Source organism: Hippopotamus amphibius, chromosome 1, assembly GCF_030028045.1.
Source record: "Hippopotamus amphibius kiboko isolate mHipAmp2 chromosome 1, mHipAmp2.hap2, whole genome shotgun sequence".
Classification (NCBI taxonomy): Eukaryota; Metazoa; Chordata; class Mammalia; order Artiodactyla; family Hippopotamidae; genus Hippopotamus; species Hippopotamus amphibius.
Window position 1 is genome coordinate 212,359,275 of NC_080186.1, and position 23,418 is coordinate 212,382,692.

The 23,418-nt window shown below is 33.5% G+C and overlaps 1 protein-coding gene across 14 annotated transcripts in view; it reads left to right on the forward strand.

Moving 5' to 3' along the window:
* Positions 1 to 23,418, forward strand: part of SSBP2 (single stranded DNA binding protein 2) — a 311,861-nt gene that overhangs the window by 255,366 nt on the left and 33,077 nt on the right. For all 14 annotated transcript variants that reach the window (XM_057740161.1, XM_057740080.1, XM_057740146.1 and 11 more), the window contains 4 exons: positions 7,443 to 7,509; positions 8,211 to 8,281; positions 15,335 to 15,402; positions 20,513 to 20,561. In XM_057740161.1, the coding sequence (XP_057596144.1) occupies positions 7,443 to 7,509; positions 8,211 to 8,281; positions 15,335 to 15,402; positions 20,513 to 20,561 (255 nt within the window). The remainder of the gene's footprint in view (positions 1 to 7,442; positions 7,510 to 8,210; positions 8,282 to 15,334; positions 15,403 to 20,512; positions 20,562 to 23,418) is intronic.

The window sequence follows — 23,418 nt, forward strand, 5'->3', positions numbered from 1 at the left end:
TTTTTTTTTATCTTTTTGAGCAAAGAACTGTTACAGGTGCCTTTTATTGAAATTTTTTCCATTAAGAGAATTTTGTAAAGACCGAAATAAATGGAGATCCAAAGATGCAATGTCTGGTGAATATGATGGGTTAGTCAGAACTTCCCATCCAAGCTGTAACAGTTTTTGTCCGGTCATCAAAGAAACATATGGTCTTGCATTATCCTGAAGGAAGCTTATGCGTATTCTCTTGACTAGTTCTGGATGCTTTTCATTAAGTGCCACTTTCAGTTGGTCTAATTGGGAGCAGTACTTGTTGGAATTATTTGTTCGGTTTTTCAGAAGTAATTTTTTAAAATATATTTTAAAGCACATAAGAGAATTTATACCAAACTGGGATTATATGGAAGAATTTTGTTAGGAAATGATTCCTAAACTGAAATCTAAAATATGTCAGAATAAGCACTTAAGCATCTGTAACCTCCTTGAGAGTAAAGAAAGTTTAGTTTTAGTTTGTGTTTAGCTTTGTTTCATTTTGCTTTCAGTGGTTGGCATTTAGATATTGTTGATTGAGTACATGAGTTGAAAAAACTGAAAGAAGTTTAGTTAGAATGTCAGTGGTAAGAAATTAGTCTGGAAAGGTAAGCAGGACATAGATTATTTAGTAGGAAATCAATAAATAGGCATTGAGTGTGCTTGTAAACAAATGGAAAATCCAAAGAATTACAAAAATGACTTGAAAAATGGCAGCTCTCTACTACATCCCAGTGATAACAATTAAGGAAACAGCTCTGATCTGGATGTGTAAATTATTTAACATCAAATTTCCTTTGAAATATTTGAAATTTTAAACTAAACATTCCTGCTTTTAAGTTAAATTAGTGAAGCTTTATAGAAATTCTTGCCGATTGTCAGGAATATGTGTATATATGTATACATACATGCTTCACAGGACCAGTATGTTTAAATCATTTATAGATTGGTCCAGCTCTAAGTGCTGCTCAGATGACTGTTAGAAACTTACATGTCCGTATGTATCCAGTATTGCACTCCTGCATAAAATAAACCCTGTCTGTAGTCAGCATCTTTTTTCAGTTCTAGTTCTCTTTTTCCATTCAGCCAAATTGTTTGACCTTAATTGCAGTATTATTTTTCTAATTAGCTTCTTAGGGAAACTATGACTACCAAAAACAATATTCATTGGCCCCTTGGCATTTTAGTTCTGCTTCTGTTATAGTCTCCAATGAGTAAAATAATCTGTAGAAATAGCTTACATTTAAGAAGCAAAAATAGTTATTTTTGTACCCTTAGTAAATTAATTTCTAGGAGGGGCATTATACTTCTCAGGAAGTATAAAAATAGGACAGTTTTTGCCTACAAAATAGGACAGTTTTGTTCCCAACAATATCAATTTTGTTCACCAGAAAATTGGGCAAAGTAGAATCATTTTAAAACTAAGAAATTAAACTCAGTGTACAGACTTATAAATTCATAAATAAGCAGTGAAATATAAGAAAACTTGTGAGGACACTTGTGGCAGAGGTACTAGGTACTCACTGATGTGAAGTGTCCTGGAGGTTGCCATTTTGACTCCGAGACTGGGCCCCACCCAACAGCTGAAGGCTCCAGTGCTGGAATGCTTTACAGCAAACAACCAACAGGGCAGGAGCATAGCCCCACCCATCAGCAGACAGGCCACCTAAAGTCATCCTGAGCCAACAGCTGCCTCTAAATATACCCCTTGACACGGCCCTGCCCACCAGAGGACAAGACCCAGCTTCATCCACCAGGGGGCAGACATCAGAAGCAAGAGGAACTATAATCCTGTAGCCTGTGGAATAGCAAACACAGAAAGTTAGACAAAATGAGATGGCAGAGGACTACATCCCTGATGAAGGAACAAGATAAAACTCCAGAAGAACAATTAAGTGAGGTGGATATAGGAAATCTACCCAAAAAATGAATTCAGAATAACGATGGTAAAGATGACCCAAGATCTTGGAAAAAGAATGGAGGCACAAATTGAGAAGATACGAGAAAAATGTTCAACAAAGAGCTAGAAAATTAAAGAACAAACAGATGAGCAATACAGTAAGTGAAATAAAATACACTAGAAGGAATCAACAGCAGAATAAATGAGGCAGAGGGACATGAGTGAGCTGGAAGACAGAATGGTGGAAATCACTGCCACAGAACAGAATAAAGAAAAAAGAATGAAAAGAAATGAGGACAGGGGAGGGATAGATTGGGAGTTTGGGACTGACATGTACACACTGCTATATTTAAAATGCCTTTCTATAAAAAAAAAAACAAAAACAAATGAGGACAGCCTAAGAGACAGCTGGGGCAACATTGAACACACCAACGTTTGCCTTATAGGGGTCCCAGAAGGAGAGAGAGGAAGGGCCTGAGGAAATATTTGAAGAGATAATAGCTGAAAACCTTCCTAACACGGGAAAGGAAACAGTCACCCAAGTCCAGGAAGTGCAGAGTCCCATACAGGATAAACCTGAGGAGGAACACACTGAGACACATATTCATCACATTGTGTCATCAAATTTGTCTTTAATCAAAAATTAAAGACAAATAGAAAATATTAAAAGCAACAAGAGAAAAGCAACAGATAACATACAGGAGAATCCCCATAAGGTTATTAGCTGATTTTTCAGCAGAAACTCTGCAGGCCAGAAGGGAGTGGCATGCTATATCTCAAGTGATGAAAGGAAAAAACCTACAACCAAGAATGCTCTACCCAGCAAAGCTCTTGTTCAGATTTGATGGAGAAATGAAAAGCTTTACAGACAAGCAGAAGGTAAGAGAATTTGGCACCACCAAACCAGCTTTGCAGCAAGTGCCAAAGGAACTTCTCTAAACAGAAAAGCAAAGGCCACAACTAGAAACAAGAAAATTATGAGTAGGAAAGCTCACCAGTAAAGGCAAATGTATAGTAAAGGTAGGAAATCATTCACACACAAATATGACACAAAACCACCAATCACGAGAAGAGTACAAATGCAGGATATTGGAAATGCATTTAAAATTAAGAGATCATGAACTTAAAACAATCTTGTGTGTGTGTATATATATATTATATATATATATAAACTGCTATATCAAAACCTCATCATAACCACAAACCAAAAATTCAAAACAGATATACACACAAAAAAAGAAAAAGGAATCCAAATGCAACATTAAAGATGGTCATCAAATCACAAGAGAACAAAAGTGAAAGGGAAAAAAACCCTACAAAAACAAATCCAAAACAATTAACAAAATGGCAGTAAGAACATACATATAGGTAACTACCTTAAATATAAATGGATTAAATGCTCCAACCAAAAGACATTGACTGGCTGAATGGATACAAATACAAGACCCGTATATATGCTATCTACAAGAGACCTACTTCAGATCTAGGGATACATACAGAATGGAAGTGAGGAGATGGAAGAAGGTATTCCATGTAAATGGAAATCAGAAGAAAGCTGGAATAGCAATACTAATGCCAGACAAAAGAGACTTTAAAGACTATTTACAAGAGACAAAGAAGGACACTACATAATGATCAAGGGATCAATCTAAGAAAATATAACAATTGTTAATATACATGCACCCAGCATAGAAGCACCTCAATATATAAGGCAAATGTTAACAGCCATAAAAGTAACCATAATAGTGGGGGACTTTAATACCCCACTTTCATCAATGGACAGATCATCCAGACAGAAAATCAATAAGGAAAGATAGGCCTTAAATGACACATTAGAGCAGATGGACTTAATTGATATTTACAGAGCATCCCATATGAAAGCAGCAGAATACACGTTCTTTTCAAATGCACATGGAATATTCTCCAGGATAGATCCCATGCTGGTTCATAGAGCAAGCCTTGATAAATTTAAGAAAATTGAACTCATATCAAGTATCTTTTCCGACCACAGTGCTATGAGATTAGGAATGAACTACAAGAAAAAAAACTGTAAAAAACACACGTAGAGGCTAAACAATGTGCTATTAAACAACCAAAGGATTACTGAAGAAATCAAAGAGGAAATAAAAAAATTCCTAGAGACAAATGAAAACAGAACATGACAGTCCAAAACCTATGGGACACCACAAAAACATTCTAAGAGGAAAGTTTATAGCAATACAGTCTTACCTCAGGAAACAAGAAAAACCTCAAACAACCTAACCTTACATCTAAAGCAACTAGAGAAAGAAGAACAAACAAAACCCAAAGTTTGCAGAAGGAAAGAAATCATAAAGATCAGAGCAGAAATAAATGAAATAGATACAAAGAAAACAATAGAAAAGATCAATGAAACTAAAGGCTGGTTCTTTGAAAAGATAAACGAAATTGATACACCTTTAGCCAGACTCATCAAGAAAAAAAGGGAGAGGGCTCAAACCAATAAAATTAGAAATGAAAAAGGAGAAGTTACAAAATTGATAAACCATTAGCCAGCCTCATCAAGAAAAAAAGGAAGTGGGCTCAAATCAATAAAATAAGTGAACAAGGAGAAGTTACCACAGATACCACAGAAATACAAAGGATCATAAGAGACTACTACAAGCAACTGTATGCCAATAAAATGGACAACCTAGAAAATTTGGACAAATTCTTAGAAAGGCACACTGTCCCAAAACTGAACCAGGAAGAAACAGAAAATATGAACAGACCAATCACAAGCACTGAAATTGAAATTGAGATTTAAAAACACCCAACAAACAAAAGTCTAGGACCAGATGGCTTCACAGGCAAATTCAATCAAATATTTAGAGAAGAGTGAACACACCTATCCTTCTGAAACTATTTTAAAAAATTGCAGAGGAAGGAACACTCCCAAACTCATTCTATGAGACCACCACCACCCTAATACCAAAACCAGACTAAGATATCACACAGAAAAAGAAAATGACAGGCCAATATCACTGATGAGCATAGGCACAGAAAATCCTCAACAAAATACAAGCAAACTGAACCCAACAATATATTAAAAGGATCATATACCATGATCAAATGGGATTTATCCCAGGGATGCAAGGATTCTTCAATATCTGCAAATCAATTGATGTGATAACAACGTCAACAAATTGAATAAAAACCATATGATCATTACAACAGATGTAGAAAAAGCTTTTGACAAAATTCAGCACTCATTTATGATAAAAACCCTCCAGAAAGTTGACATAGAGGGAATAAACCTCAACATAATAAAAGCCATACATGACAAACCCACAGCTAACATCATACCCAACAGTGAAAAGCTGAAAGCATTTCCTCTAAGATCAGGAATAAGACAAGGATGTCCACTCTCGTCACTTTTATTCAACATACTTTTGGAAGTCCTAGCCGTGGCAATCAGAAAAGAAAATGAATCCAAACTGGAAAAGAAGTATAACTGGCATTGTTTGCAGATAACATGATACTATACTTAAAATCCTAAAGATGCTCTCAGAAAACTAATAGAGCTCACCAATGAATTTGGTAAAGTTGCAGGATACAAAACTAATACACAAAAATCTGTTGCATTTCTACACACTAAAAGCAAAAGGTCATAAAGAGAAATTAAGGAAATGATCCCATTTACCATCACATCAAAAAAGAATAAAATACCTAGGAATAATCCTACCTAAGGAGGCAAAAGACCTGTACTCCAAAAACTATAAGACCCAAATGAAAGAAATAGTAGATGACACCAACAGATGGAAAGATATATCATATTCTTGGATTGGAAGAATCAATATTGTCAAAATGACTGTATTACCCAAGGCAACCTCCTGATTCAGTGCAATTCCTATCAAATGACCAACGGCATTTTTTCACAGAACTAGAACAAAAATCTTAAAATTTGTATGGAAACCCAAAAGATCCTGAATAACCAAAGCAATCTTGAGAAAGAAAAGTGGAGCTGGAGGAATCAGGCTCCCTGACTTTAGACTGCAAAGCTACAGTAATCAAGACAGTGTGGTACTGACACAAGGACAGAAATATAGATCAATGGAACAGGATAGAAAACAGTCTCTTCAATAAGAGGTGCTGGGAAAACTGGACAGCTACATGTAAAAGAATGAAATTAGAACATTCTAACACAATGCACAAAAACAAACTCAAAATGGATTAAAGACCTAAATGTAAGAGCAGATACTATAAAATTTTTAAAGGAAAATTTAGGCAGAACACTCTTTGATATAAATTGCAGCAACATTTTTTTGGATCCACCTCCTAGAGTAATGAAAATAATAATAAAAAAAGAAACAAATGGGACATAAAAGCTTTTGCACAGAAAAGGAAACCATAAACAAAACGACAACCCACAGAATGGGAGAAAATATTTGCAAATGATGTGACCAACAAGGCATTCATCTGCAAAATATACAAACAGCTCATGAAGCTCAATATCAAAACAAACAACCCCATCAAAAAATGGGCAGGAGACCTAAATAGACATTTCTCCAAAAAAGACATACAGATGGCTAAGAGGTACATGAAAAGATTCTCAACATTGCTAAGTATTAGAGAAATGTAAATCAAAACCACAATGAGGTATCACCTTACATTGGTCAGAATGGCCATCCTCAAAAAGTCTACAAACAATAAATGCTGGAGAGGGTATGGACAAAAGGGAACCCTCCTGCACTCTTGGTGGGAATGTAAATCGGTACAGCCACTATGGAGAACACTGTGGAGGTTCTTTAAAAAACTAAAAATAGAACTACCATATGATCCTGCAGTCCCACTCCTGGGCATATATTCAGAGGTAACCATACTTAGAAAAGTTACATGCACCGCAGTGTGTATTGCAGCACTATTTACAGTAGCCAAGACGTGGAAGCAACCTAAAGGTCCATTGACAGATGAATGGATAAAGAAAATGTGGTACATATATACAATGGAATATTACTCCACCATAAAAAAGAAGGAAATAATGCCATTCGCAGCAACGTGGATGGACCTAGAGATTATCATACTAAGTGAAGTAAGTCAGAGAAAGACAAATTTCATATGATATCACTTATATGTGGAATCTTAAAAAATGATACAAATGAACTTATTTACAAACAGAAACAGACTCACAGACTCAGAAAACAAGCTTGTGGTTACCAAAGGGGGAAATTGGGGGGAGGGATAAATTAGGAGGTTTGGATTAACATATATAGACCACTACACATATAATATAGGTAATCCACAAGGACCTACTGTATTGCACAGGGAACTCTACTCAATAACTCTGTAATAACCTATATGGGAAAAGAATTTGAAAAAGAATAGATACATGTATATGTATAACTGAATCACTTTGCTGTGCACCTGAAACTAACACAACATTGTAAATCAAACATACTCCAATATAAAAAAATGCATCTTGAAAAAATAATCTTGTGAAACGCTCAAATGGATTCTGTAATTGTTAAAGCACTTATTTTATAAATAGTTACAATATTACTTTTTATGCTAGGCTCTTGGAGGTGTCCCAGGAAGTCAGCCATTACTTCCCAGTGGAATGGACCCAACTCGACAACAAGGTGACTACTTTAAAGTAAAAGTGCAATTGATGTGCAAAATCTCAAAGGAAATCCTGTATTTTAAGGGAGGTTTTATTTGTATAGATCTTCCATAATTATATCAGTTGCATTTTTACAGGTAACATGACCAAGTAATTATCTTTTTAGCTAATTCTTAATTATGTGTGATAGTGAGGGCATAAAATATCCAGAATCTGTATTTTAACTAGTAACTTCTAAAATCTTTTATATAACTTCTGGCAAGTGAGAATCAAAGTGATTATATCACTTGTGATTTTCTCTGCCTTTTTCAGATAAAGAGGTTAGTCCACCAGAAAGATAAGCAGGAGGAAGGAGGATGCTATGCAACAAATGACTTACTTGGTAGTTTCACAAACCCAATAATCAGAGCTGTTTAGATACCACAAATATGTATGGCTCTATTATACTATTCCAAGAAAAAAAAAAAAAGGAGCAAATGGTGTGAGAGAGGTAATTCAACACAGAATAGGAAGAAAATTTCAATTTCAAGACATTAATGGAGAGTATGGGTAGGTAGTGATAAGAGGTAGAAGACTGGCCATGGAAGCCAAGACGAGATCAGTAACTCAGTCCCTTAGTAAATAAGATGTGACACCAGGCAGAGATGAGGCTATAGCCTCTGGTTTAGCACTCATGCTCATTATATTACTAATATCATCATATTTTTTTTTTCTTCTTAGGACATCCAAATATGGGTGGGCCAATGCAGAGAATGACTCCTCCAAGAGGAATGGTGCCCTTAGGACCACAGGTAAATAATCATGCAGGAAGCTAGAGGCTGAGTTTTTTGCCTTCATCTCATACAAACTGTATTATTTTGCTGGTTTCTAGTATATACATTAAAGGCTTAATATAACATGGTTATTAGGCTGTTGAGGACATATTATCTATGACACGTCCAAATTGATGTAACAACAAACCATATTTTAACAGGTGCTACCATATGTGCCTTTGGTACATTGGAGAAAACACATTGTGTAGAAATCATTACAGTAATTATTGTTTTTAAAAAGATAACTATTACCCTTTTGTTATGTTGAGGAAATATGAAAAATTATAGTAATTATTATAAAAGATATCTATGTAAGATAAGTTAAATAAAACCTAGTTGACAATAGAATAAGCAGCATAAAATATATTTCTGTCTTTTAAAGAATGCCATTGACTATTATATACTACCGTACTTTTTTTTTTTGCAGTGTATGAAAACAATAGAGAACCATTTAGAAATAAATGTTAAAATGGGTCTTACTGAACAAGCATAATACTATCAGTATACATTAGATGTTAGCCTACTTCTCTATCAGAATTTCCCAGAAGTATACACCAAGATTGAACCTATTCAGCTATTGATGACATTTTTAAGTATACTGCTCCAGGATATCACTTATTTTAGCTAAAACATCCCTTTGTCTCTCTTGGGAAATTTGCATGGGATAGAAATTAATTTTGTAACTTTATATTTCAAAGAAACTAATCCAGAATACAGAATTTTAAATTTCTTCCTCAAAGGTCAGAGGTTAGTGTATCATAACATTGGTTAAAAGAATGAATTAATTTGCTTTCTTTATTCTTTCCAAGAACAGTCTTTTTAAGTGACAGTTTTAGGAGCTTGTTTCACGTATCTACTTTAAAAATGTTAAGTATCTTCTTATGTACCCAAAGGAGTCAGAGAGTTAAGAATCTAACACCCAGGTAAATGTGACTTAGACTGAGGAGTTTCTACCAACATGTAACAATATACAGTTGACCCTTGAATAATATGGGCACCAAACCACAGCACAGTCAAAAATCATGTATAACTTTTGACTCCCTAAAACTTAACTAATAGCCTACTGTTAATTGGAAGCCTTATTGATAACATAAACAGTCAATTAACATATATTTTACATATTTTATGTATTATATACTATATTCTTACAATAAGCTAAAGAAAATGTTAAGAAAATAAGAAAATACATTTACAGGACTGTGCTGTAACTTTCAATACTATAAGTTTACATCATCTTTTCATAAGATGAATCATCTGTCAGTATCTACATCAGTATTGTCTTAAATGATACAAAACACTGTAGATATTACATATATTTCTAACACTAGACATCAAAAATGAAAAGATAATGTGAAAAAATTCCTATTTATTTACAGGTATAACAATTCTTGCATTGATAACAAAGAAGCAGCAATATGATAGCTTTATGGTAATCTAGTGTAATAATGATTGCTTCATGGTAGCCTATCCTATACACTAATGAATGAATCACTATAACTTTTTTTTTTTGGGGGGGGGTACACCAGGTTCAATCATCTGTTTTTATACACATATCCCCGTATTCCCTCCCTTCCTTGACTCCCCCCCCTCGAGTCCCCCCCACCCTCCCCGCCCCAGTCCTCTAACACTATAACATTTTTATGGCATACAATATTATTACAGTCATATTCTCAATACAGTGTTGTAAACATTGTTACATTTTTTAAACCACTTACATGTGATGATAGACTGATACATAGTTTCTCCAACTAGGGGCAGGGGATGGGGAGAATCACATACTGTATAGTAATGTTCTTTGAAAGCAAAATTATAAAACAATAAGAAAACATTATTAATTTTATATTAAATATCATTCCCCTTGTGCCTATCTAAGGAGAGGCTTATGTCTACATCTATTTTTTGCATTCATGACTTATCTAACTTTTTAATTTGCTAGATATTTCTAGGCTGTTTGGTTCATGTGCAAGTTTTTTCGAATTGTCACAAATCTACAAAAAATTTTCCAGTAATATATTTATTGAAAAAATACACATAGAAGTGGACTGAAACAATTCAAACCCATGTTGTTCAAGGGTCAACTGTATATATAAACTGTATTGGGACATGAAGCAGAAATTCTTCAGAGATACCATATTACATGATAAGAAAAACTGTTATGCAAATATTTGTAGGACCCTCAGAGTCAGAAGAAAACCCATTTCTTTTATTTAAGGTCAGTTATTTCCTATGTATTTTCTTAAGATCTTATAAAACTCTAATTTAGATATTTAAATTATTTTTTCCTATTTCTACTCATGTTAGGGATAATGATTTTTGTGACCAACCGTCATTAATCTATTAATAGCAATTAGAATGTACAAGATCTGTAGGATATCTCACTGACTGAATATACTTTTAGTCTTTAATGAACTAAGCCAACCAGTTTAGCAATACACATCTTGAAGGATTTTTTTCTCAAAAGATATTCACAACAGATACATTTTAAATACACATCAAAAGTTGATGCCTATAATTTATTCTTCATTCAGTTCTCTTACTTTTCAGCTAGCTGCTCTTTGAGTTTGTCATTCCAGACCAATATTCTCAGTACTTTTAAAAATTAGAGTCTGATTTGAATAAGTGTTGCAGTGTTTGAAAGATATACCAATGTTTACCTAAGCTGTATGAATACTTATATCTCATTTGAAAATGCAGAAGTAAAAAGCATACTGGTCTTTATATTTTATAAATATCTAGCCAAATATATATGTGTTTTGTGTCATAAGTAAATTATGACAGAAAGTAAGAAAACATTTCTGGTGAGTAATCACTTACTGAAGAGTTTATCATATGACTTCTTTCTTTGCATTTTCAAACCCAAAGAGTAGTTTATTGCTTCCATTTGGATTAATATGTTTGCCATCTATTTCTTTATAATTTGGAGGAAGTAAAATGTTTTGGTATGGATTTACCTCAGAAACCAGAAATACCTACAACAACTCTTTAAAATCACAGTATATTAGTATAAAAGGTAAAAGGAAATTATTTATACATATCATGTACTTAAACAAAAACAGGAATCCTATTCAAATGAATGGTACAATAGGTAAAAAGTGAAGTAAAATCATTTGAATTAAGGGATTCTTGTAAGATATTTTACTCATAATACCTGGTATATGTAATATATAGATTATAAGCTGAAATTTATAATAAAGGTTAGCTGTGTTTCTTAAAAGATAATAGAAAAAGAACTCTCATGACATTTAATCATATAGATGCTACTCAAGAACAGAATGTGTCTGCTTTTCTGTATCTGAATTATAGAAACAGTCTCTGGAATATTGTTTCTAACTTTATGCACAAACAAAATACACATCTCCTTTATATCATAGATATTATATCCACAATTTTTTCAGCTTAAGACCAATGTGGTAAAAAGGGACAGTAGTTATCTATTGGAATAATTGAATTCCTAGAAGAAATATATATAATTCGATTCTTAGATAATGTTGATGTAGGCAAAGTTCACACCTAGAACATAGTAAATATATGATTAAAACCTACTGCATGGATGAAGAAATAAAACTTTGCTCCAAATCCTGGCATATTTTTACCACCCCTTAATCTATTTTAAATCTACTTTCAGTAGTAATACATGATTTTTAGATTGATATCAATATCCTTTCAATAGAAAAGCAAAATTACCAACTTAATCAAGAAAAATATCTTCCCTAATGCCATATTTGAAGTAATTTTTCTACTTGGCTTTTATAATAAGATATATTTAGCTTGTCTGTGTTCTCAGGCTCATCAGGTACCGTGTGATTAACAGAAAAATTCAACAAAACTATCCAGTTCTAATTCCTCCAGAAATCTGAAGGATAAATGAGTTTTATACAAGTAGGAACATACCATGATTTCCAAATCAAATACTTGGGGTGGAGAAGTGGTGAGATGGAAATATATAATAGGCTCTCATGTAAAAAGAAAGTAAACTAATTCTATGTTTTCAAATCTAAGATGGCAAGTAGAATTTAGCTCCATATAGGGAAGAACTTTCTAGGAATTAAACTGCCCAATCATGGAAAAACTCTTTATAAAGTTTCCAAGCAGAGTCTCAACAGCCCTTTTGTCAGGAGCATTGCATTGGGAGAGAGATTAAACCAGATGGAATTGTATAGCTGCCATCAGCTTTAAAATTCAGTGATTCTAAATTAGCTCTTCACATTCTGCCTTTGTTACCAGCTAGAAAGCCAGTTGTTATTCTTTCTTATCTTCCTGTTTTCTATATGCTTCAGATTCTTCACAAAATGAAAATATTTTGTAAGTCTATCAAAATATGTGCTAGATAGTTTCTTACTCATTTCCCATGACACTTGTGCGTTGTGATACTTAAGCACTGGATACACAAAGATGAGTACAACAGACTCTGCCTTCAGGTGGTTACTGTTCAGCAGGCGATGCAGATACATAAAGAAACACACTTAGGCAGTAGGAAAAAAAAGTTGAGAAAAGAGATATGTGTGCTCTGGCCGGGAGTCACTATGTCACAAGCATGTAATTCTGTTAGGGTTGCGGGCTCAAGGGAAAATGAGAAGACATTTAAGTCAGTCCCTTACTAACAGTGATAAGAGTTAGCAGCTACAGTTTTTGAGCACCAAGCATCACGCTTTTCATGCACCAAGCACTTTAATAGTTGTTTTGTATGATTTCATGTTTCCTCCAACAAGCTTATTAGAGAGATGCTATTATCACTTACATATAGGGAAATTAAGGTTGAGCGGATCATTGGGAGAACCACTGGTCCACAATCACACACATAGAAAGAGGAGCAGAGGAAACAGGGCAGTGGCAAGAGAAATTCAAGCCAATGTCCTTCTATGTCCAGAGCTATAAGGAAAACTAATGTTTTCCTTGATAAAACACAGACCTTCTAAGATCAAAAATAAGGAGCAATTTTTTGTGTGAAGAATTTCTATTATTCTGTACCATTCAGATTTTGTTCCCAAGGACCAACTTCCTTCTCAGAGACTCCTTGCTAATAGTGCTGCTGCCATCCCTGTGCTTGATCCAAAGGTTAAGAGAAATAGCTCTCTCTGTAACCAGGGACTCACGTGTGGAATAGCCACCATTCTCCTATCCCATAGCACACACAGTTGAGATGTTTAAATAAGATTTCTTGAAAGTAAAAATAAACAAACAATGAGAAGAGCATGAACTAGGTAATTTACTTACAAACTGCGGCTTAGTCTCTGGAGTTAACAGACCTTCTCTCCTTGAATATTTCCTTGTCATCTTAGCACCGACTCCACAGAAGGCCATAGCAGATGAGTTATCATGAGTATAAAAGTGTATTGCAAAAGCCTTGAACCAAGTCCAAGTTGTGATTTTCGTCTGTCTTCAACTAAAATTAAAGCTTTGTGTTCCAGTCTAAGACACAGAGAAATAAATGTAGAAAGACTCCTAAAAAAAAAAAAAAAAGTGTATTGCATGTTTCTGAACCACAAGAAATTCAGTAGTCTGGAGGGTACAGTTGGGAGTGAGGGAAGAAGGTAAATATTATAGGAAATGGGGGCAGGAAAGAGAGTCTAGGGCTGATCTGTGAATAACATCAAAGCCCATGCTGAAATATGGGCTTTATTTGATAGGCCGTGTGGGTCATCATGGCTTTTAAGTGACATAAATAGGGCTGAGTTTAAGAAGCACAGTTCTGGAGGCAGCATGGAAAATAGATTGGGAAGGGGGAGGGCTAAGTCAGAGAGACCAACTAAGAGAGTACAGGAGTCTCAGCAGATGACGGAGATGAGTGATACGAAGGAGAGCAGTATCTCAAGGGCTGTTTCACAGGTAGAATCAATAGACTTTGGTAACTGACTGTATACGGAAATTGAAATAAAAGGAAGAAACATCAAGGAGCTCCCAGAGGTTCTTAGCCTGGACTACTGCATGGAAGGTGATGCCATGGGAAGGCAATATAAACACAGCTGTGAGAAGATAAAATTGAGGTTACTTTTAGGTATATTGAGTGTGCAATGGTATCCAGATAGAAACAATTGATACGAAGTTCAACATACGAGTTTTCTAAGAGCTTAGGAGAGACTTCATGACAAAATAGATTTGAGATTCCTAACATATATAAATAATTGTTGAATTAATGATAGCAGATAAGAGTACCCATAAATATGTATCTATTGAAAAGAATGCTGTGGCTAGAACTTGGGGAAAAGCAACATTTTAAGAGTTAGCAAAATAAAAGGAGCCAGCAAAGGAAACTGAAGAGTGGGCAGAAAAGTTGGAGGAATAGTGTCAGAAAGCCAAGCATGAAAGTAGTTGATGGTGTCAAAATATATTAATATGATAATGTTAAAAGTAATCTTTTGGCCCTTATGGAAACTAAGCTAAGCTAACATGATATGCATGTTAAAACACTAAAATGTTTCTATCCTTTGAAGGCACATAATAGATATTGACAGAAGCCTGTTGAGTCATGTACTTCACGCATACATATTTTTAGTATACTTTAGTGTTCATGTATTTTTGTGTGTTTGTATATTAGTACATTGCTCTCTTGGATATATTATTTTGTGAACAGAAGTTTGTATTCAACTTTCTCATGTTGGATTCACCTGTTTGTTTTCAGACTTTATGTAATTGTTCTGAGTCAGGCAATTTCAAACATGTTAACTAAGTCCTTTCTTTAAAAACAGAGTTTTGGATTTATGAAATGTTTTGTTTGAAAAAGTTCACTGTTGTACAGATATCAGGAAAATAATAAAGATATGTTGAATATTATAATTGCAACTATACCTTAATCATTTAACATGCTCCAATGATCACACATAGTCACGTAGTTTTTAAAAGACACGAACCAAAGTAATTGTTAAAATAGAAGCAAAAGTACAAGAGTGGACCCTTCAGAGAATGAATTGCACAGGCCTTATCCCATCAGGAGTTATGTAGGGAAATCATTAACCTGCTCTCCTTTCTTTCCCCCCTCCTCTTTGGTTTTGTTTTTTTGTTTTGTGGTAGTCTGACCCTTGGTTATCATTACAGAACTATGGAGGTGCAATGAGACCCCCACTGAATGCTTTAGGTGGCCCGGGAATGCCTGGAATGAACATGTAAGCAAAATGCTATATTATCCTGTAAAGTGTTCTATTTTCTGTCCTCTAAAGTCACACCAATTTGTAACACAATTTAAGCTCAATTTCTGTGTAGCATAAAATGAAACTATAGTATGAATGAACTAAACATGAGCTGTAGTGTTTGCTTCATTTTCACATTTTCTGTTTTTCTTCCTTCCCTTGCAACCCTTAATTTTTTTTCCATTTTCAAATGCCAACTTTTTGCCTGATTTTCATGTTTTATTTATCATAAAAATGTCTTTTACAAATAAGCACATAGTATTCCTGTAGTCCGTACAAAAGTATGAAGAGATGATGACACCAGGACTATTATTGACTTTACAGAAGTAGACAATGGAATGTTGTTCATTTTAACAGATATAGCATGATTCCTATGAGTTTTAAATTCTTATAAATATATACGTGTCTTTGTTGGGACCACTGTTAACCCACGAATAAGTCTCTCTGGTAATTTCTTCTTTATTAAAGAACTTTCCATAGTACATTTTCTTTTGAAAAGTCAAGATATACTTAGTAAACTGACAGTTTTTTTGTTTTTCTTTTTACTGAAAAGGCCTTTCAAGCCCAGAGAGAGTAGTTGCTTCTATCAGCCAATAGAATACAATTTGTTAAGGAATTTTTATTCATTTTTCATTATCTCACTTGCCCTCAAAGTTCCATATACACCCGGAACTTGTTGATGGCTTTCATTAATTCATTAGAGGATCCAATTTCACGACATAACCTAAAGAAAACTTGCCAGAAATAATGAAAGAGCTCTATGTAGGGTTCTGGGTAGTCTCCTCTAATATATTTTCCATTAGTCCATGTTTTGGTTACTTACCTATCAAATTAAACAACTCTGCCATCATTTAATGGCATTGGATATATATACTGAGGTAAGCTCTTTTGATGTACATAGGGATTTGTTTCAGTTTCTGGAACCATTTTCATGGAAAGCAGTTTTGCCTAAAATAGAAAATAGGTTAATAGGTGGATACCAGCCAGGCTTAAAACTAACAGAACAAGGGGAAAAAAGTAGGTCAAATTTTCCTATCACGTCTTTTTACTTTCAAAGTAAAAATGGATAGACACGAAGTCTAACTTTTCTTAAATTCCTCAAAGCTTTAGCCTTATTAATGGTTTCTACAAAAAGGCGTGATATTTTGTGCTTCTATCAAAAGCTGAAACTCTTAATAGGATTTAAGATATATATAAAATTTACCTAAGATTCTGACTTTAAAATAGAATGGCTTTTAAAGAATAATTTCAAATACTGTGTATAGATGCAAGGAGTATACATTGTGAATGGTATGATCAACCCAGAATTCTCTGTAAATATTAAGAATGTATCTAATATCATTTTGTATATTACTCTTCGTAAGAATAAGCGATCTGGTCAACTACAGATCAACCCAGTTTTGCTAGTATAAAAGAAAGTTATTCTCATGTGACCATTGAGAGACACAAATAGCTGCTTAAAATTGTCTAGTTCCTTTCTCACATACACTTAAACAGATACATATGGGTACATTTAATTTCCTAGACTATGGAGGCTAAAAGTATGGCTGAAAATTTCAAATGATTATTTTTGTTGATATTTGCGTTTCTCATTTAAATATACCCAGATATTTTTAAATATTTTTATTGTGTAATATTTTACTATTTATGTAATTTCTGGTTTTTAAAGAACTTTTAAGCTTTATATACTCAAATATTTGTTACTGTTGGCAATTATTTGGTGTCATATCATTTTCAGTTTTCTATAAATTAGGATCCCTTCAAGGACAATGAAATCATAAATATTTCCTTCTAACAGGGAAAGTTCTGAAGTATGGAAGATCCAACCAGAGAGACTCATTCTCTTATTGATATTGGCCCCAACAAAGCAAAATTGAATTTCAAGAGACATAAATAAAACCTATTATTGTCTCCATTGTACTCAATAGAGTAAATTTTATTGAAATTCACTTCATAATTTATTATCACTAGAACAAAGTAAATCTTACTGTGTTATGACAAGTAAGTATTTATAACTGGAATTATGGCTTTCATCATGTCACTTTTTTTACATGTTGGGTAACTTAAAAATTAAAGACATAGGCATTAGACTAGTGTTACCTTAGGCTATGTTTTTAAGAGTCTAGGATATTTGTGTGTTGGGATCAGGAGGGATCTACTGGAGGATCATGTCTGGATCAGGTTTCTTTAGCTTGTCACTTTTTATTATTTGACATCAAAGTATAATGACAGTAAAAAATATCCAACCCTGGTCACTAAAGTAACTAAATACTATATTCTAACTGCAACTTTCTCTCTTATATTGAGCCCAAACCATTTGGAACACAATTTTGATAATTTTGTTGTTAAAAAAATATTGGCCACCTCTAAAGAAAATGGTTATTCTGATGTGACTTTTACATTTCCATGCTCTAAACTAAGGATGAATCACATGTAGTGTCATCTAAAATAAGAGTATACTTTTAATGTTTCCATAACTAGTATTATATATTTAGAAAAAAAATTAATACCAATTTAAGTAACTTGAAGTAGAATTTACAAACGACAGCCACAATGTAAATGTTTTCAAATGCATTATGGATTATTTTTTAAAGAAAACTATATTTCTAAATAAACTACAATTTTATAAATTTCAAAAGAATTCCACATTAAAACATTTCTAATTCAACTTTGTATAACTTGGTAGTTTATAGAAACTAAGAGGACAGATAATTTCAAAGAATCTAGACCTTGTTCTAGGTCATATCCTGTAGAATTATAAAGTTTGTATAGTTATTATCTTGAAATGACTGAATTACAGAAGAGAATTTTTCTCTTTGGTTGTCATGGTTGCCTTGATTTAATCATAGCCATACACCCTTACCAAAAATTAAAGACTTCCTTTAAATTTCATTTTTCTATTTTTAAATGAGGCTAACCTGATTCTACTTCAAACTACACTTGTGTAGAAATTTACATTCAACATAATGCCTTTGCTATAGTTTGTAGGCTACTCTCTTGCTAATACTAATGGCCCTCAAAAGGAGTAGGAATTACTACACTGAAGTTGTTCTAATAGAACTACTCACTTCTATAACCCCCACTTTATTTAGCAGTATTTGCAAAACTTAAAATATTTTCAGACACAGTGGTAATGGTGCAGGAAATTTAGCTTATTCAAATGAATTAACACTTAACCCATTATATTAAAATGCAATTTAATATGAAATACATGGTGAACTGAGACTAGATTAGTATCTGTGAAACAACTGAAATGCATAAATGGTATTTTATGATTCTTAGAATAAATTTAACATTTAATTTAACATTTTACTTAAGTAAATGAAAATTAAATGATTAAGTAAAATGTTTAATTATTTTAATATTTAGTTTAGCATATTAATTTAACAAATTTTTAAGTAACAAAATTATTTTATATTTAATATATCTTATTCACACAGTCCTTGTTTAAATATAATATTTCAAAATTATGAAATCCTTATCTGCATATTGTTGCATATAAATTTTTGCCATGATTTGGATATATAGTATATTTTTATGTCGTTTTAGGATAAATATTTCCCAATTTTTTTACTGTGTTTTATTTAACATCAAACAAGTCACGTGTTTTACTTGATCAACATATATTATATGCATACCTCAGTTTCTGTCCATTAGGACATTGAATCCTCCATGGAAAATCACCTTTCTAGAGTGTTCCAGTAATTAATTGCAAAGCCATCATCATTCTGTTAGAAAGGAGCTATTTCCAGAGACAATACAGGCTCCTCACTTTCTCCCCATGCATAATACTTTGACCAAGTCCCCTCTGGTCAGAAGGGGACTTGCACTTGGGCATCCTGATACAGCCTAAGGAAGGGCACAGTTCTTCATGCCCTTCCCAGCTGTTTCCATTCCTGGGAATTCCAAAATAATACTCTAAACAGTTCTAAATATTCCAAGCAAACATGGGTAATATAGCTAACTTGGACAGCCTCTACCTAACATTTAGAACTTTAGCTTTAAGGTCCCTAGAATAAGAATCAGGGGCCATTTTTTTTTTTTTTAAATTAAAAAAGTCACAGTGTTTTCATTGAGATTAGAGGGAAAGGGGAGATTTTGAGTGACCTTAATTACAGGGAACCTGCTGACAGTAGTCTACTTTTTATCAGGCAATATTTATTCAGGTACACTTAATATTAAAAGCACATGGACTTTCACAGAAAAAAAATAACGCAGTTTTAAATAAATTTCTTTTTTCCCTGAAAAAAGAAAAGTTTAAAAAAAAAAAGCATATGGACAAGAGATTTTTTTTAACTTAATTAATTAGGCATTAATTTTGTTTGAAAAACTTTATGTCCTTTTAAGCTATAGAATAGGGAACATTGTCCTCTTCCCTAACATGAAATAACATATTGACAGGCATTGGCATAGATCACTTTCTATTTTTTCCCAAGATTTACTCTGGCCACTGTCTTGAACTACAATTATAGAAACAAGAAATATGATTCCCTTGTTTTATAGTAACTAAATCATCAGTAGCACTTAAAAATAGATGTATAGATGTATAAAGTAATGTGATATTCTATGCAGTTTTTTGAAGAGGAGGCAAATTTAGATACCTACTATGTGCATTTATTCATTTGTAGCTTGAGCAATTATTTTCTATATGATATTTTGCAAATAATTTCATTTTCATTTTGAATGATACATGCAGCACTTTTATTAATGTCACAATTATCTTTTATATTTATCTCACAATTAGTGATTTTTTTTACTCCAAAAGCAGGTTTTTATAAAGATTTAAAAATATGTATATATTTACTGCTGTAGGTGATTACCACTTTTAGTGGTTATTATAATAACTGAACCTAAAATAAAACTAGGCTTACTAAAAGCACTTTGATTTAGGAAGAAAGCTGTTTGGAGGAATGATAAAATTTGGGGATTTTAGAAATAAAAAAGCTGTGAAAATATAAAGAGTAATTTCAGTGCAGAACTAAAACTGCATGGTAACTGAATTATAAATGTTTGTATTTTATGATGTTGCTTACTGTGAAACATTCAGAGTGTCAGTTAAAATATCATTTATCATTTTGTCTTATAGGGGTCCAGGTGGTGGTAGACCTTGGCCAAACCCAACAAATGCCAATTCAGTGAGTATATGTATTTTTTCATTTTCTTTGCACTTTGTAGCATTTAACAACAAAAATCTGTTTCTTTTGAAGGCCCTGAAATTGGTTATGTTAACCTTTTTTTTAACTAATCATTCAAAAAATATATTTGTATATGTTTTTAGAAAAATATGTACAACTTTTGAAATTATATGGTTTTTTTTACTTCAAGGTATAAAGTAAACATGCATTCTACATAGATTAACAGGTCCTCAAAAATAGACTAGTAGTGTGATTTAAGTATACTCTACAGTAGACTATATTTATCATAAAATTTATCATATAATGAATTCATCTTCTAAAATAACTATAATAATTACTAAGTTGCCAAATAAAATCAATCTCAGTTATTATGATTATATTTACTGTTCTAGTTACACCTAGGTTTGCCCTCTCACTGCCCCAAGAAGCAAGTACACATTTACCTTGTGCCTGTGGGCTAAGTTTCCATCCTTACACTTGTGTCTATGTATCTATGACATCATGGGAATTTTCATTACAAGTTTTGTGGCCATGCTTTGACTGCATAAATATTTTTGTCTCTTATTAATGTCACAAATATAGGCACAGGTTAAAAATTAAGCTTTCAATCTTATAATATTGATGTGATTTTAAATTTAATGATCCTGGAGATATTTTTCTTGACTTTTGAAACCTTGAGTTCTTCAATATGTGAGAGAGTTCTGCTCTGCATATTTGTGTAGTATGTGCACTGCACAAAGATGCCTGAGTCAAAGGAGTCAGTAGGAGGCTGAAATATAGCTGTTTTCCACTGGTGAAGTCTGTGGATTATCTGCCCAGAAGGGGTGCCTTTTGCTAATATGCAGAGGTACCTTCACTGACTAACAGTGGCCTTAATGCTAAATAAACATGAAACTGATACAATGTTTGATGATAATTTAAACTTCAAGAAAATTTAAAGTGAGGTATGGGTGGTATAGAAAGAATCATCCTAAATCCATTGCTATGCTAAAGCAGAAATCACTGTATTCTCAATTAACTGTCGTATTTTTTGAGAAAACATTTACTTTATATTATCTGCCTATCTCTTAGTTTCAATAGCTATGACATTTGCTAATTAAGTAAAATTGTTTGGTGTGGAATGATGATGTTGCTTCCACTTGGGTCTTCAGTGCACTGTTTAATTTCAGCAAATCTTCTAAGATAACGTTTTACCTGATTATGTTGTAATATGACTATCTTCTCCAAATTTCTTTTAGTTTGCTTATATGCTTTTGAATAGTTCACATTTCTATTTGCTTCTCATTATATATGCCTTTCAGATTCAAGATGTCACTTTAAAATGGCATCTAATTAGCAGCTCAAGGTACTTTCTTTGAACTCTCCATTAAAATACCCATAAAGATGCAGAAAAACAAATTTTTAATAACAGTGAAAACTCTGCAAATCTCCCTGTTGTCAGAATCTGGAAAGAATTTCTATTATCTGTATGTCTGATGAAACTGGATTAAAAAGCACAATCGATGGCCCACCTTATCTAGTAAGCCGTCCTACCTAGAAGCAAGAAGACCCCCACTCCTTCCTTAGTGCCAGCTCAGCCAGCCATCGCTCCACTGACCACTGCAGGCAGCCAGGGTGTAGTTCACACCACCACTGCCCACCTCCCGCAGGACCTCCTTTTGTATGCTTATCCTCCAAAAGCCACCAAGGAATGTGGGCAGGATATGATACAATGCAAGGGTGATGCATTGTACCTAGTAGCTATGTTATTCAAGTAATGAGTATTAGATAGAGGCAGAGATGAGGAGAGAGTTATGCTTTCTGATGATTTTTAGTTTTTAGGTACCTTAACAACTCCTTGGGATTTCATAGAGCCAAGCACGGTGGATAGGAGCATGTACTTTATCAGGTCAGCATTATTTTAGATCCTAAGAAACACTAGGAGTTAGGGAAGGAGCTGTGCATGTAAAACTACTGTCCAGCAACCACTCGGAAATGGGCATTTGGCTAGCACACATGTAGGCATGTAATCAGGTTGAAAGCAATCCCTTCTGTTAATATATATCACATCTGGGTACACTTCCCCTCAAAGAATTTGAATAGGGAAACGTGAGGAAACACCTATAGTTTTCTCTTTGGAAAGAGAAAGGAGTGATCATGCTGAGCACAGAAAGGAAAAGCACTCCTCCGAATGTGATCGATCATGAGCAGGAAAAACTAAAGACAACTGATGACTTTCTAGCAAAAACATAAGGCTCACACGAAACAAAGCAAAAGTATTAAAGAAGGATTTTTTTTCCCCAAATACCACTGATTATGTTGTAGTGACAATTTATCTGTATTATTTTGAATTCTAAGTTCTTTGGACTTTTTGTCTGTATTTAAATTTACAAATACTTTTCATTTTGTATCAATACAGTAAGCCTCTGGCTCCTCAGGGCAGCACATTCAAGTGGTTGGTGGTTTTGTTTTTGCTGTTTCCAAATATGTTTTATATACTTTTTTTTCTTTTAAATACTTTGTGTTTCCTAAAAACAAAGACACTATCTTTCATAACCATAGTATGAGGATCAAAATTTAAAAATTAACATTGATATAAGCTATTTTCTAATCTACATACCTTATTTTGATTTTACCAGCTGTCCCAACAATGTCCTTTGTAACAAAAGAAAATCCCAGTTCACTGCTGCATTCATCTGTCATGTCTCTGTCTGCTTTAACCTGGAACAGTTCCCTTAACTTTTGTCTTTCTTAACCTTGGAGTTTTGTTGACTGCAAGCCAGTTATTTTCTGGAATGTCCTGTAATTTGTCTGATGTTTCCTCATGATTAGATTCAGGTTCTATACACTTGGCAGGAATCCACAGAAGTAATGTTGT